The following is a 17,588-nucleotide window of genomic DNA, read 5'->3' on the forward strand; positions in this document are numbered from 1 at the left end:
TTACATGAACATGCAATATGTGTCACACATATTAATATATTAATTATTCTTATTGAATAGCTTATATCTTATTAATGTTGTTATTTTCATTAATTTGTTGGTTTCGTACAAATCATTCTAGTGATTCGGACCAAAAGATAAATTCACATGAAAAAATTAATTAAAAAAAATTAAGTCTGTGTTATGACCTGTGATAAGTTTACATGATGCGTATTGTGCACCTAATACCTATACTTATCATTAGTACCTACTTGACACTTGTCGAGTATCGATAGAATTTTTCTACTTTTACCAAATCTTTTAATGCTTAGCACTGTTTTTAGAGTTTTTACTTGTTTATATAATTACACGTGAGGTACTAAAGAACTAGTGCGAGAAACCAAGTTCTAATGATAAGAACTACTAAAGTAAAAGTACTACGCGTCGTCGTCGTGTACACCAAGCATTTGGTAATTAAAATATATCTAAGCTCTTTACAACAATACTCAATTTATTATACCTATTACATAATGTGTTAAACTCTCCTACCTCCACCGTAGTTATATTACAATATTATAATATTTGTATTGTATTATTTTTGTTTAGCCTCCACAGAGCTGTTAATGCTGTTATCAATATTAATATTTTGGTTATAATGAATAAAGATTACACGGTACATACTTCACAATGTTTTGAAATTTTGAATTGTAGTATTGTACATTGATTTGTACCTGGGTACATCATGATCATTGGGATTTGTAAGTTCAAATTTCGTACGTGTTATACTTGACTGCACTACTCAAATCAAAAACGTATCAATTACTTGAACTTGGATGTGGGTAAGACCCTAAAATATTATATTACATATTGCTACTTTTCAATTTTCAAGTATTTTAAACATAAGTAATGTATTCATAAATTGAAAACCAAATGTCTGTTAGAGTAGCAAATTTATTTGCATAAGTAGTATAAATGTAGTTAAATGATTCAATTGTATTATCATAAATATGCGTTGCTCAGTTAAATTTTCCTGACCTTGAATTTATAGCATTTTAATTCTTAGTGGTAGGTTAGTGGACATGTTTTCTTCATATTCTCAAATCGTACAAACGTACATCATGGAAAAATGCTTTATGCAAAATCCATTTTGTGTTAGATAAAATATTATTGTAAATTTACCTATTTTCAAATTTAAAGATAAAAGTGTGTTCCAATAGGTTTTTATTTTAATTTATAAGCAAGTTATGGGTATGTAAAATATTAAAATTTAAAAATAATCATAACTTGCCTTAAATATATATATGAAAACAACCAACGAGGAATCAGTTGTGGCAATAGCCTCTGTTGTGTTTGTATCATGTGTATTATATGTACATTTGTTTTTTTGTTGTTAATAAAATAATAATCCATTATATTTTTTTGTTTTCATGGATGATTTCTATGATAATGTTACTAAGTATTTTAAGTATGTTGCTAGTATCAGTTGAAAAGGATTATATTACTACTACTGATGAACTTGGATTAATAATACAATTGATTAATGATATGAAACTTACTCAAAACATCATGCTTGATATTTTTGATAACTTTTGTTAGTCAAAGTGTTTATATGAAATCGGTTACAGCCTCATTTTCACATAATCCACTTACAATGGTTTCACCAGATTTAAACTTATTTTCTATTGTTCTATTTTACTGATTTTTTAAATTAATTAGGTAGTATTACCATGATATAACTTATAAAACGAGCCCAGACCCAGATGGTTCTTTGTATTTTCTTTATAAATTGTAAATTTGTATGAGCTGTTTCCTTGCTATATGTATTTATTCTATCTTGTTTCTTTCAAACTTGTAGGAAGTCAATGTTTGTTTATTTCAAAGAATGGTGATGTAATTAGTACAACAAATTATTTTCCTAATTGTGTACTTTCTATAATATCAAAAATGTTTGAATCAATCGTATCAAAAAAGATTACTCTTTACTATGTTGCCTTACCATCAGTTAGAGTTGACCTGCATGGTTTTATTTTCTAAAATAGAAGTTACAAAACAAATCAATGAGTTTTTCAAAAAATCATTTTAGAAGCTTTTGCATTAGCTCCCATGTTTTTTACACTTTTTTTTTTGAACTTTTGTCTTTTGATAAGGTAAATTGTACTTTATTTTAATTATACTACGAAGATATCAGAGCACCATATTTTCCTCTTTAACTTAAGTGCAATACATAGCAAATTTACAACTAGCAGAACAAACCCTGTATTATTAATATTAATATTAGATTGAGTTCACCCATTCTCTTTGTTAAGAACATTACTTGTGTTTCTTTGTTGGTTTTTTTAATTTTTATGTAACTTATAAGCATTTTCAAAATGTAATTATTCGAAAGTTACTTAAATAAATATAATAATAAATTAGTTGTTGCTGTCAATTATTTATTGGTGTATATTTATAATTGAAATTAAAATTAAAATAATTAAGTTTCTATTTCAATTTTCAGGAATAAGAGCTGGAATAATTATGAGTAAGTATTCGAGTGATTCAAACTCGCGTGACAGAACTAGAAGTTATAGTCGTTATTATAACCAAAGGCACAGGTGAGCGTCACTACTTTTTAATTTAAATGTTCACAACTTAATTTTTCTTGTAGTATTGACTGATTAATAATTTCTATTTAAATGTATTTATTATATTTCTTCATTAATGGTAATTATACATTTTTCTTTAATCTGTACAATAATATTTAAAAAATTTAAAATAGGTATCTTATGGGTTTTAATCATCTACTTATAATATTGATTAATATAAAAAGTGTTTTAGATATCATAAAATAAAAAACCTAAAATTGAAATAAAAACATTTTTTATAGATTCATATTTTAGACCGCTTATTGCGTACCTACTATTATAATATTTATAAGCATGTTCATAGCATTATAATACACAATAATTCTTTGAATGCTTTAATGTAAGGTTTGATCATTTAAAAAAATTACATTTATAGATCAAAATGTTCAATATTACTATGAGGATTACTAAATGTTGAGAATTTTAAAGAAAAAATTAGATTTTTTACATTCATTTTTTTCATTGAGAACTATTTTAAACAATATCTTAATTTAAAATGTTGTTTTTATTATTAATTAATATTCATACAGGGGGGGGGGGTCCAGGCATGCCCTGTGATTTTTTTTTTAAAAAATTGAATAATTCACTATGTGCACTCTGTAGTTTAATATTGTGTATGTATAATATATGGAAGGGTTTCAAAACGTTATTTATAATGTTATAATGAAAGAAGTGTTCAAAAAATAAAATTTAGATGTGTTGTATGCAAAAAATTGTTGACTTGAGGGCCGATGAAAATATTTTATGTTACAATTATTGTATATTTATTATTTATAAATTTCTTTAAATACATATCCCACTTTTGTAATTTTAATTGTACTAAATATTAATTAAACTGGGCACGTATTTTATACTTAAAATAAAATAAATAGGTAAATATAGTTATTATATATTATACATATTGATGTATAAATGTATGTTTTAATATTTATCAATATGCTCACCAGTGTCAGACTCAATATGTTCTGATAAGTGGAAAACAATAGAACATTTGTGTAATTTACAACATTATATTTTTTCACAATAAAATTTGTTTGATAATTTGGTACTAGTGTAGTATGTTACCTACTAATTAATTACAATTTAGTAAACTATAACTTAATGAATTGCTGATGATCATCGTTGTCAAGTATTTTAAAATGTTATATATTGTTATACTTCATGATGTTTATACGTCATCCCAGAAAAAATAAGTGATCATTAGTTTGGTGAATATTTACAGTTATCATTATAGATATTATAGTATTGAATTACCGTTAATTTTGTTTATCATAATGACTCAAGTCACAGGTACTTTCCTGTACTAAAATAAAAACAAAATACTTGTAAGAATATGACAGGTTTATCATATTTTCTGGTAACTGGTAAGTAACAATTAACTGGTAGGTAACATACTTCACTAATGAAGTATAATGGTAGGTCGTATATTACACTAGTACCTAGAATTAAAATAGATTTATGTATTTTTTATTGTAAATAAGATTCAATAAAATTATAGTTTAGGATTATTGACCATTATAAATTCTAACTCAATTTTGTTTTATTTTTGAACTTAAAATTCTTTTGGTCAAACTTAATGCAAAAATACACTTTTGAACTTTGAGTATAATAACCAATATTAACCATACATCCTTTTTGTCTTAATTTATTAATAATATAATTGTTTTTAATGAACACATTTTTCTGTTATTGTTGTATTTATCCATACATTAATTTAAACTTTAAACGCATTATATCCATCAGTTTTTCGCTTTGAACTCATAATTATATTACCAATGACAATATCCTTAATAACCATCTGTATTGGATTATTCTTGCACTGTCAGTGCCAGATAAACCATCTGTGCAAACGGTGCATGTATTGTGGTCTTGTCAGTTTTAAGTAGTAGGGGGCCCTCGATATTATATATGAAAACTTATCATGAATAGTATTAACATAATAGCAGATACTGTGTTAAAAATGCAAATTACCTAATAGTGTATTGGTAACTTGTGTATAATGGACAGTCACGGGACCGTTCAAAGTGTCTGTTATAGACAGATTCATTGGAATACCTATCTTTTGCTAGGACATTATCGTATTTGTACATTTAAGAGGGATGTTCACTTCTTCTTGTATTGATGGAAGTTAATATAAGCAACCAAAATAGATTCTGGATATACTTTCACCTTGCAATAACAAGATAATTTAAGCATAATATTTTGTAATTTAGTATGTTAGTATAATTATTTGATATTAAACAACATTCAAATTCTTACTGATTAGCACTGTGAACTTGGCAGTATGTATAGAATACAGAAAAAAGAAACCATAGAAGTTAAAATGTATTGAAACAAAATTTATTAAATTTTATGCAATTTATTCTGTATTACATAAATAGTTTTAAGAATTATTTTTTAAATTTTATAACTAACCAACATTTAATTTATAGGTCTTCAAGTTCTTCGTCAACAGATAGTTCAAGATATTCTAGAAAAAAACATTCAAGCAGATCTGGATCAAGGTACTTATATGTTAAAAATGTATACTTAATTAAAAATATACCTAATAATACAAAAAGCTAAAAAATTGTACTCACGAATAGTTTTAGTTTAGATGTTCTTATTATTTTAATTAATATAAATATAAAAGTTGTCAAGTAGGTTACTCCCCTGCTTTTAAGTAGGTGGCTAGTGTACTGCATAATCGAGTAGGCCAGTATGGATATGTTAAATGATTCAATGATAATACGTCAAGGTTAGAGATTATTAATTAACAACCGATTATCAATTATAAGTTCTAATTTATTTATCAGATATATGATTAATTCAATAATCAATTTCTAAATAATCCACTAATTGCATGATGCATTGGGTATTTAAGTTTTAACTACCTGATTAACTTGTGATAACTTATGAAATCCATAATAATTGATTAATCGATTGATGATTATTTTTATCTATTGATTGATCAATATTTATTGATTAAATCATAATAACAATTAATCAGTGTAATAAACTATACACAGGCCTTTATCAGCCTTTACAGAGTATGACAAAAAGATCTAACAAATAAAAATAAAAATTGAAACTAGTTAAACGTATGACATAAATTATAAAAATTATATAGCTAATAAAAAATTTAACTTTTTAGAAATGAATTTGTCTGGAAATTCTCACAAAAATTATTTTGAAAAAAGTTGTTACTTTTCAAATTAATTATTCCAAAAAAATAATGAAATTTTGAAAAATTGTAAAAAATCAAATTCTCTAATTAAATAAACATGTTTACCACAAACAATTGTCTAAAAATTGAGTTACAAATTGGCCATAGTAAATTTTTCCAAAAAATTTAGTAAAATTACAATTTTTAATTTTTAGATTAAGAAATAAAAATAAAAAATGTTAAACTGTACTTTTAGCGTAAGTGTCTAATGTTTAAATATCGATGAAAACAAAAGTTATTTAATATGTCAGTTCTCTCTGGTACACCTTGTATATTACTGAGTAAATGTCATGAAATGTTTTCGGATATTGCTATTAGTATTTTCTTTTATTAGAAAATATAAGATTTAGCATTTTGATTTTAATTTGGTCAAAAACATTGTATTTATTTTATTATTAATATTTGAAAATCCAATCATTTTTTCTGCTCTAAAAGGTGATGATGCAGAAAAAACACATCACTGTAAAATAAACACATTCTTCGTTCTACTGAGAATCTAATATAAATTTGTAAGAACTTTTTTATTATTATGTTATTTTATTTGTTTGAAAGAGCTGCTCCAAACATGGCACTGATAAATATTGTCGAGTCTCTGATTTGGAATCTTGTGTAAGACTTGACCTTTAAATTCACCGTTTTAGGAATTTTGATTGAGCCATGATTTTTAATAATTGTGTCATCACATTTTCATTGTCTCTGATTCAGTATTAGTTAGGAATCCTGAACATTTGAGATTAAAGTCTTCTATTACAAGATGTTAGTAGAATATTATTAAAATATTGAATTCAATATGTAGTTGCTTAGATTAAAGGACTTAAATGTCAGCACTCTGTATTTACACAGACATAGATATTATCCAATGAAAATTACCCTTTTGGCCTTTCCTATAAAAGTATCGTTCATTCTAACATTTATAGTTTATACTCTGTTTTAATTGGAATGCAACTGGGCGGTGACTAAAACTAGAGAACAATTCTTGCGCATTCCCACCACTATCCTAGGGCTAAAAGTTCTAGCCAAATTTTGGGAGATGCTCTAACGAGTTGCATTCTAAACGTGAACGGGGTATAGATAGTATAGTTTATAATTTTAATAATTTTAATGAACTTAATAAGATATTTTACTATGTCAATATTTTTGAATAACAATGAACAATATAGGATGGAAGGTTTATATATATAATTGTTCTAAATCTAATTAATCTAGTCATTGAATTTATTGAATGTACATCACATTTATGAAATTAAAATAAAGTCTAATTTTTTCTTAATCCAAAATCAGGCACCATAAGAAATCAACGCGTAGACACAGATCCAACAGTTCATCAGAATATTCATCGTCAAGACACAAACATTCTAGCCGTTCTTACCATAAAGATGAAAGTCGTTTGAAAAGAAAACATCATAGAAAAAGTTCATCTACTAGTTATGATTCAAATAACTCCAATTCTTCAACTAAAAATCACCAATCTAAAAGCTCCAAACCTTCCAATGATAACGAAAAAAATAAAAGGATACAACCTAATTCAACCTTCCAAGATGATTCGTTGGTTGTAAAATCTGAAACTGTTAACAAAAAAGATCATGATGCAAACTGGCTTCAAAACAATGTTTGTAAGTTTATTTTTAATTGTTAATTAGTAATATTGAATGATTATTACTCATGATTAATATTTTGGTACAAAACTATTCTTAAATTCTATGATTGTGATGTACACATCTTGCCTAGTCTGAGCAAGTTAGTGATAATTTTTAATTGAGTTAAGTTAAGTTGATTGAAAACGTTTTACAAAGTTTAAAGTTACTAGTTATCTTAATTTTTTTAACTCAGTCAAGTTAAAAATTTTATGGAAACTTACTATTGACTAATTAATTTAAGTTTGCTTCTCTTAAGAAAACTATATATTATATATAAGTAGACAGTAATATATGGTTTAAAATAATTAAATTCATAAATATAATTAAATTTTTAACTTCTCATATTTTATAAAATATTTATGAAATATGCATTATCAATAATAATTGTATTATATTTATTATTTAACTATTTATAAATATATGTAACTTGGATTTAATTAAGGGGCTAGACTGCATTGGGTTTTAAGAAGTAATATTTATGCGATTCATATGATGTGTACATTTAGGCTATGTCTATGTGTGAGTAGTAAATGAAAATTAGCGTGTGTTTGTGAGCATTGCTGTCACACTGCCACGAACAACTGCTGACGGATACAACTCTCATTCACACACCCTAAAAAGCCTAGATATTTTGCTAAAGGAATTCATGTATATATTAAAAATTAAAATCGTACATTCCGTAGTATATGTAATTTACCACCTCTTAATGGCTTAAGACATATGAAAAATATGTGCTTTTCGCTCTCTCTAAAAGTAACTTGTTATTTATTAAGTGTATATTAATAAAAATTGGTAAGTTAAAAATAAGTTAGTGAAACTTTAATCAAAACAATTTAAAATGAACTTAACTGTAACTTTTTAACTCGTTTATACCTTAGCTTGTATTTTGCAGATTTAAAAGCATATTCACATTTAAAAATTACCTTTAGCAGATTTCTGTTAGAACTTGACACTACGTTTTCTGAAAATTCCATTACATTATTTATGATGTTACAGGAAATTGTTCCTTACTAAACTCCTTCTATATATCACTATCTGTAAATGTCTTGTTTTTCTCAAAATCTCTAGTATAAACATTACATAAATACAACCAAACATTGTTTTATATTGTGGTTTATATGTTATTCATGTTAATTATGTATTTTAGTGGATATTGTGAAAAGAGAAAATTCAATTGAACAGATAAATCAAGAAGGATTTGTGTTTAAAGTCTTCAATCCATCATCTGAACAAAAATATGAAGAAACTACAGACAAAACCAAATCTGATGTTCCAAAAATAAACGAAGAAGACAATGATAATTTGCCTACAGAAGAATCAACATTTTTTATATGCAATCCAGAGAGATTATTGAATGCTAGGGTATTAATTTATAAGTTATTTAATTATTATTTAATTGTGTGTTAATAACGATATTTATATGGATTTTTTCATTTAGTACAAATTACTTACTAAGCAAGAGCGATGCATAAACTGGGCAAAACAATTATTTGAATCTTATAATCAGTCTGAGCGTAACGGTGGACAATTTGCAGACTAATGCAACTGGAAGTAATTTGTTCAATTTTAAACTTTTACACGCACATTTTATCATTTCAAATCAATTATCTCAAGAATTTGATTTGCAATTATTTCTATTAAACTATTTTATTAATGTTAATTTTTTTTACTTAAAAGATCCAAAGACATTGTATTGAGAAATTATATTTTTGCAAGGATTTAAATATGTTTAAGAAAAATTAAATCAATATTCAATTTTACACTGTTCACACTTTATAAACTCATAATAACATTGTTCCACCAGTGGCAGTGAGCGTGAATATAAATGTATGAATTTATGAATAAATGTAATCAACTATAAACAGGGAATTAAAAATCAACTTCTTTTGAGGGAAAGATCAGATTTTATAAAAAAATGAAATGGATTAAGTGATAATTTTACTGTAATTAAAATTTGTTTTAATATAAAATAATTTAAGCTGTTAGGTATGGCTTATATTATTTCATATGTTTAACTGAACTGTCAATATTTTTTTTACATAAAACATTGTTTCAATGTGACATTTTTGTTATATTAGCAACTTTCTGTTAGCTTATAGTTTCATGTCAGTAGTATATTTGCATAATATACAGGGTGTATCTTATGTAGTTGTACATGTGGTTTTTAATAATTTTAAATCAATAATATAAAATTTCAATAAAACAAAAAAGTGTTACTTTATTTTCTTTTTGATATTTTTAAGCACTTATTTGTACCAACAGCATAAGCAATTTTATTTTTATCAATCATATTTTATAATGGATTCTAGTAGTGCTTTTTTTTCTGAAAAACATTGTAAAATTACTAATTTTTGTTCATTATTTGGTCTCAGTTACAGTCTCTTAAGATAAATAAATTCATTAATAATTTAAATTTAAATTATAGTAGTACATTTAGTTTACTAGAGCTAAATTTTTTTACCTTCATTTATTAAAATTAATTTATTGGTTTTTATAATCTCAAATAGGAAATATAATAACACAAAATCTTTTCGTTCATTTTTGTGATAGACGCCTACAAAATGATTGAAAAACAAAGTTTTTTTGTTTATGAATTTAATATACAATAACAACATTAGTATTTATTAACCATTATCAATTCACAATAAATTGATTTTTAACTTTGATTATTTAAATGATCTTAAATGTGAATACTTAATTAGCCATTATATCCCTGATATTAGTGATGTACTGAGGTTCGGGACCAACATTTTTTATTTGTAGCTATTTTTTTTTTAAAATACCTTTTTTTGTAATATCATTCAATTTTTTACACTTTATGTTTGTTAACTATTTTGTAGAAATCTATCCTAAAAATGAACAGTATGTTTTTTGGTATAATATGTTTTATTGTACATTTTATTAAATACAGTGCCTAAATCAGTGTTTCCCAACCTTTTTACCACCACGGACCACTTCCACAATATTTTATAGGTCGCGGACCACCTCAATTTTACACAAACTAGGAAGACCTTTTTTTTTTTTTTTTGCTCATTAACAAGAATACACAAAATTTATTGAAAAATGTTTATGATTTTACTGTACTATTATATATAATTATTTAATTATTAAACTTTACTAATAATTTACTTAGTGTGATTTTTGTGGCTGCATTTCTTTGACCAGTTTTTCAATTCTCGGATGAATGTTGCTAATGGCTAAACGCATGTCGTCACTTACGTCCAAGCGATTTCTCTGTTTATTTTTGATCACAAGTAGACTGGAAAATCCTTGTTCACACAAATACGTAGTTGAAAATACTACTAAATAACGTAAGGCAATTTCCCGTAGTTGAATATGTAATGTTGCCCTTCTGCACCAAAATTCCTCAAGGTTCATACCAGAATCAAACATATTTTTGCAGTCAGAGTCATTTTGCAGTTTTAATAGAAAACTAAGAAAGGTACCGCGGACCACCTATGACTGGCCCACGGACCACCGGTGGTCCGCTGACCACCGGTTGGGAAACACTGGCCTAAATTAATAGAAGTTAAATAAAATTATTTAGCTGTAGTTGAATAAGATATTTCAATTGAAACTTTATAAATAAACTAACTTCATTTTAGTTAATAAAGTATATGATTTGACCATCTAAATATTAAGAAAATAAAGCACCACCATAATAGATTGAAAAAAATAATTATTACCATTGAAAAAAAATTATTTAAAACTTAGTCCAAACAATTTTTGAAATTGTGGCATTGTAAGTTCAAATGAAAAAACTCATTTTTTGTATTTTTTATATTTCATATTATCAATCCATAATTGCATTTATTTTATAAAATATAATAGTATGGTATAAGGATAATTTCCAAAGACTAATATTGAATATTATTAATAAGTTGTAATATTGATGCCCTATAAATATTCACAAAGTTTAATAAAATGAATCCCATCTAATAATTGTAATATATTTACCAAATTTACTAATGTAGAATTGCTCTATTTAAAATGTAACTAGCTTGACTCTTGGGTAGGATTTTTTTTCTCTGAATTACATACATTTTAAGGGCTTTATGTACAGATATATTATTAGATTTATGTTAAATATTCAACTAATTTCAATCATCCAATCTAAAGTTGTAAAAATGTAATAATTGTTATTGCAAATACACAATTGTATACCATTTTCATTTTTATTTAACCTACATTTTTTTACACTTATTTTTAATATTTAATATTATAGAATATAGGTCAGACCCAATATTTTACATAATAAAATATTAGAAACCATTGAACGTAATAAATTATAACAATATTTTTTGCTGATACTTCATTAAGTTAATAACTATGATAACATGTATTTTTTAATAATAATTATTATTAATAGGTACCAGATAAATAATATATTTATAATCAATTACAATAGACTAACGATGATATAGCAACATAAAATACATTAATATAGAACTAAAAATAAAAATGAAAATATAATATATAGTAATATGAATGACATTAAATAATATTATTATTAGGGCAACAATAAATCAATGTAGTTGGTATTAAAGTTAAATTGAATGAACAAAGAAATAGTACTGTTGTTAGGTGGTATAGTATTCATGTTTTATCAGTGGTCTTAAATGTTGACTATTATTTTGATTTGAATGCAAAAATGCACCTTTGTGTTAATTCTAATTGGAGCTGAATCGTTAAAAAATAGTTTAAAAAACCAATAACTACCTCAAATTCTAAGTTTGTTACAACAAAATGATGTATTAAATTTTTATTTGACAATTTATGAATATTTAGTTACAAACTGAAGGTTTGTTTTTGTTCCACTCTCAAAATCCATGAGGCAATATAACATATTTAAGTAATTATACTTAGCTACTTAATCAATTACTATTATATCTAGTATAAAAATATCCAACAACCAAATGATTTAATTTAGAAAATCCAAAATAATTGTAAATCAAATACAACAAATTTAACAAAGTAAAAAATTCAATATATCTATGACATTCTCATCCTATCAAGATAATGTAGTAATAAGTAAAAACTAATACAATGAAGTAATAGATAATCAACGGACTTTTAATCATACACATAGCTTACTCACGAACATAAAAAAAAAATATTGAACTCGACAAGTTATAACAGGGGTATCATTTCATGTTTTTTTCATCGGAGGCAAAACCAATATTGAAAATCTAAAGTACCTAATACCAAAATCAATTCCTTCAAACAATATTTAATTCATCAAATAAAAACAAACAAATAAATAAAAATTAACAATAAATGTAATACATTTCCATATAAAACTTTATTTAAAGTTAAAATACAGAAGGATTACTCAATAAGTAATAATAAAAAATAAACAATTTACTATACATTTTATTATAATTAACATAATATACAACCAACAATAAATTCATATAGGTAGTTATAATTAGCAATATTTAGGTGTTTAAAATAAACATAGATAATTTAATTATGCCCTGAAATTTAATCTATAAAAAAATTCAATAAATATTATTTGTGATAATACATAAAACATTGTAATAAGATCACAAAAAAGTAAAAACACTTTTTTTATACTACAAAATTATATTGGTATTTGTTTTATACCCATCTACCATAAAATCTCCATCTACACATTGAAAGCATGTCAAAAAAAGAAACATGGGATGCATTTAAAAACACTAGTGTTATCCTATTAATTTCATACTAGAATGTATTGTTAGTAACACTAGTCAACCCAGACCTTTGTTTCCAGACCATGGCACGACTAGTATTAATACAGCAGTAGTCACTGGGGTCTAAAAGAAAGACCATCAATATGTTAAGTAAATTATTAATAGTGATCAAGTGTCTTAATTAGAATCGTTTAATATAATAAAGAGTTCTAGGTGTTTATATTTCAAGATCAGAGTCTTTTTTGTTTTGTTTTATTACTTATAATTACTTGCATCCCGTAAATGACGCCCCTAACTCCTGAGTTAGAGTCAAATTTGAGGGGGAGTTTATATGAGACTAATTTTATTAACTATTTATTTGTTCATTCAACAAATACATAACTAGCTAGATTCCTAATCCAATTACTATATGTTCAATATTCGTCTTAAATTTTTCATTAACAGGTTGTATTATTGAATTATTTTTAAAACGTTCAAACATACTAGCTGTAGACTACTGGACTAGTATATAGGTACATTAATTGATTCACATTAATGTGGGTGTTTTATAATAATGAATGCACAATGTGCATTGTACATAATATCAACTTATTTAGATGTCTCTTTTAATTATTAACTATTGACTAATCTCCGATTTATTCTATTTTTGCTCATTATTTTACTATTTATATACGAGAAGTTGGAATCACTAATTATTTATTTTTTGGTTAAATACGTAAGCTCAATGAGGGTAAACATTTTGGACGGCCTACAGGACTACAGCCCTCCAATCAAAACTATTCAGGGAGCTATTGGGCTAAACTTCCTCAGCCTTCCGATAGTAGCGTTATTATAAGTTATAACTACCTTTTTTTTTTTTTTCCTTTTGAAACCGGGAACGGGTGGGAACTGTTTAGCACAATACTGCCACCCGAACCCGTATCGTTTATTCACCATGACAAATAGCAACATACATAATAGCTATACGAGTACATACGCGGGGGCCTCTAACCACCCTAGATATTTGGCCTTCGGCCCACAAGTTCGGTCACCATACTATAATAATCGCGCCTGCCTGGCCCGCTCTGCATCCTCCTTCCGCCCAAGGATCTGCTCCACCATTTTGCCAAACGCCAACCTCTGTCCCTCCGCCATCGCCTCGATACGTCGCCTCCTGAATGCATCATCTGGGAGGAGCTTTTGCTGCGGCCCCAGGATGATATCCGACACATCGTTGGGATGTAGTGGCCGGCCGACGCATTGTTCCATCTCCCGTCTGTCTTCTGCCCAGAACGGATAGTTGAATAGGGTATGCTCCACAGTGTCTTACGGCTCATCACAGTGCATACAGTGGGGGTTATCTGCCCTCCTCCACTTCCACAGGTAGCGCTGGTAGCATCCGTGACTCGTCAATGCCTGAGCCATGTGAAATGTCATGGCTACAAGGCTTGACTGATACACCCACCTTCTAATATCTGGAATCATCGTCGTGTGGTCCTAGATCACCTGCCATTCGCGCAGTGTTGCCTCACGCTCCTGCCTCCTTATGACCGCCACCGTCGTGGGCTCTCGCTTGCGCTCTTCGATTCTGCGCCGCTCATCGGCCAGCAGGTGGGCTGGAGGCATTCTAGCCAAGGCCAGAGCTGCCATGTCAGACACGGTCCTGTAGTACCTCGCAACCCGAATAGCGGCACCTCTCTGTGCCTGGCTGAGGGATATCCTATTCCGAGCCGTCTTCGCCGCCACCAGAGCCCAGACCGGTGAAGCGAACAACAGCTTGCTGAGCGCCACCGACATAAGCAGCCGCCCCTTACATGCCGAAGGCCCTTGGATGTTCGGCATCAACCTTCCAAGAGCGGACACCGTTCGCCGGGCCGCAGCTGTCACTAGACTGATATGGGCACCAAAGTTAAGCCTCGTGTCTAACTGAACACCGAGGTACCTCATTGAGGACTTCACTGGGATCTGCTGCCCAGCTAATGTGAACGAAGGATCCCGATAGGCCCATTTGTTGGTTAGGACAACCGCTTCCGACTTCTGTGGTGCTACCTGCAAACCGTTCTCCTGCATCCATCTATCTATCAACTGCAGCGCTGCATTACCAATGTCCTCCAGGAGGTCCGCATTAGGTGTCGTGATGAGCAGCGCAATGTCGTCAGCGAAACCCACCAATTTCACTGCTTCGTGAAGCTCCAGCTGCAGGAGGTCATCATAGAAAATATTCCATAAGCAAGGCCCAATAACTGAATCCTGTGGAACTCCACACGAAACGTCCATCCTGGTTAGATCACCATTACCGCCGTCATCCATAAGGTTCGGCCACTCATGTAGGACCTCAAAAGGTGTACCAGGTACCCTGGAAACGGGCGGTGGTAAACTCTCCCGATTTTTCAAAATAGTAAATTCTCCCGATGGTAAACTCTCCCGGGTTAATATTATGTTTACCTGAAGCAAATGTGTAAACTCTCCCGGGTCAAAATTATGTTTACCTGAAGTAAATGTGTTAACTCTCCCGGGTCAACTTTATAGTTACCTGTAGGAAGTATGTAAGCTCCCGAGTTGTTTTAAATGTTATTACTACACTACGAGTTGACTACACTGCAGAGATTGTGTACGATGCTTATCGTATCGTATTACCATAAATGTGTAAATCATATTACCGTTAACCTATATTTGTAATTTATTTAAAAATATTTAAAAATTTAAAAATATTAGATTATAAAGAAAAAAAAATAGATTCCCTAACTTTTTTAAAATCTGTATGTTCTCATTATCAAAAACAATAATTTTAACATTTTTACGTATATTTTGTATTTGTAACTTATGTTATTATTATTATTATTATTGACTATTTTTAATAAAAACTTAAATGTATATTGGATTTTTTGAAATTTTATTTTTTATTGTATTTTGACTATAGTATCAAGTTCATAGCAGCTAAAGTCATTAATTTATATTGTTATTATTATTATTATTATTATATATGATTGACTATTTTTAAACGCAACTTAAATGTATATTAAATTTATTTTATGATTTTTACTAGACCCGGGAAAGTTTACATGTTCTCTTAAGGTAGTACTAAACTAGACCCGGGAGAGTTTACACGTTTTCGTCAGGTAGTACTGGAGTAGACCCGGGAGAGTTTACCATCGGGGGAGTTTACAATCGCCCCTGGAAACCCACGTTTTTGAAGGGTCTGTCTATACGCAGTCGATTAGACCACCACCGTCGTTATCATTTTGTTATTATCAAAAACAAAGTTGTTATCATATCGTATCATGCATTATAATAAATACATACATTACATTTTTCATATAATATAATATAATAACATATTATTATATAAATTGTATAATAAATCTTTTATTTTATAATATAGGCACCTATACTTGACTGCTAGTAGAATTTGATGCATATTTTGCATATAAAGCAATTGCAATTTTCTTAACACATGTAATCTATATTACAATATATTTTAAAATACGAAACCTTAAAGTACCTATAAGACGGGACTTCTGGCCATAGAAATGGAACTATTTAAAATAGTTAATATTTAGTATTAACTATTTAATATGTTATTAATAAACTGAAATGGAACATTAATATAAATATAGTATCTTAAAAATTTAAAAATTTAATAAAGGTGCCTAAACAATACAGTAATCAGAGTGTAAAGTCCTACTATTATGGTAGTAAAAATTATTAATTAATAATTATACTACTATTTGGAAATTAAATGTTTATCTTACCTCAATAGTCAAATAATTATCTCAATTTTTCTCTATAATGGGGAATTAGGTAGTGGCTCGATAGAGAAGGCGTAATATAATTTTTTATATATCATGATCAAAGTAAAGTTATTATTTACTAGTTAACTCTTTAGTTTAAGCACTTTCTAAAAACTTCTAACACTATTAAAACTATTTTTGATTAACTGAGATTATTTAATAATCATTGCGTCATCTGTGTACCAAAAAAAAAAAATATATATATTATTGAAGATAACTTTTCTAATATTAAGATTGTATCATCTATGCTGGAGGACTTTGTTGAAAGAACTTGTACACAGATTGCATGTGTTAAGAAAATTGCAATTGCTGTATATGCAAAATATGCATCAAATTCTACTAGCAGTCAAGTATAGGAGGTGCCTATACTATAAAATAAAAGATTTATTATACAATTTATATAATAATATGTTATTATATTATATTATATGAAATAATGTAATGTATGTGTTTATTATAATGGATGATACGATATATATATTGATAACAACTTTGTTTTTGATAATAACAAAATGATAACGACGGTGGTGGTCTAATCGACTGCGTATAGACAGACCCGTTTTTGAAGTGCCGCATCGATGAGTAGCCATGGCGCCGAGTTGAAGGCATTCCTCATGTCTATGGCAACCACAGCACACAAATGTCTACTGCGTGCTGGACCCCTGGCTGCTATCTCCGCCTGTTCGATGACACACTTC

The 17,588-nt window shown here is 28.0% G+C and overlaps 1 protein-coding gene across 3 annotated transcripts; it reads left to right on the forward strand.

Annotated features, from left to right (window-relative positions):
* The first annotated feature begins 338 nt into the window (after positions 1-338).
* On the forward strand, positions 339-9,348 carry LOC111029993 (serine/Arginine-related protein 53-like). Of its 3 annotated transcripts, none has more exons than XR_002604054.1 (7): positions 339-449; positions 586-818; positions 2,477-2,500; positions 5,036-5,107; positions 7,090-7,421; positions 8,593-8,807; positions 8,884-9,021. XR_002604054.1 is itself a non-coding variant. In XM_022309273.1 (7 exons), exons 3-7 carry the CDS (start codon positions 2,497-2,499, stop codon positions 8,983-8,985), a joined length of 798 nt encoding a protein of 265 aa, XP_022164965.1. In that variant the 5' UTR covers positions 339-449; positions 586-818; positions 2,477-2,496; the 3' UTR covers positions 8,986-9,348. The 3 variants fall into 3 exon arrangements, 2 of the variants coding, with proteins under 2 accessions (XP_022164965.1, XP_022164966.1); XM_022309273.1 differs by having other exon boundaries at positions 2,477-2,573; positions 8,884-9,348; XM_022309274.1 differs by lacking the exon at positions 339-449 and having other exon boundaries at positions 577-818; positions 2,477-2,573; positions 8,884-9,348.
* The last annotated feature ends 8,240 nt before the right edge of the window (positions 9,349-17,588 follow it).

Source organism: Myzus persicae, unplaced genomic scaffold (genome assembly GCF_001856785.1).
Source record: "Myzus persicae strain clone G006 unplaced genomic scaffold, MPER_G0061.0, whole genome shotgun sequence".
Taxonomy (NCBI): domain Eukaryota; kingdom Metazoa; phylum Arthropoda; class Insecta; order Hemiptera; family Aphididae; genus Myzus; species Myzus persicae.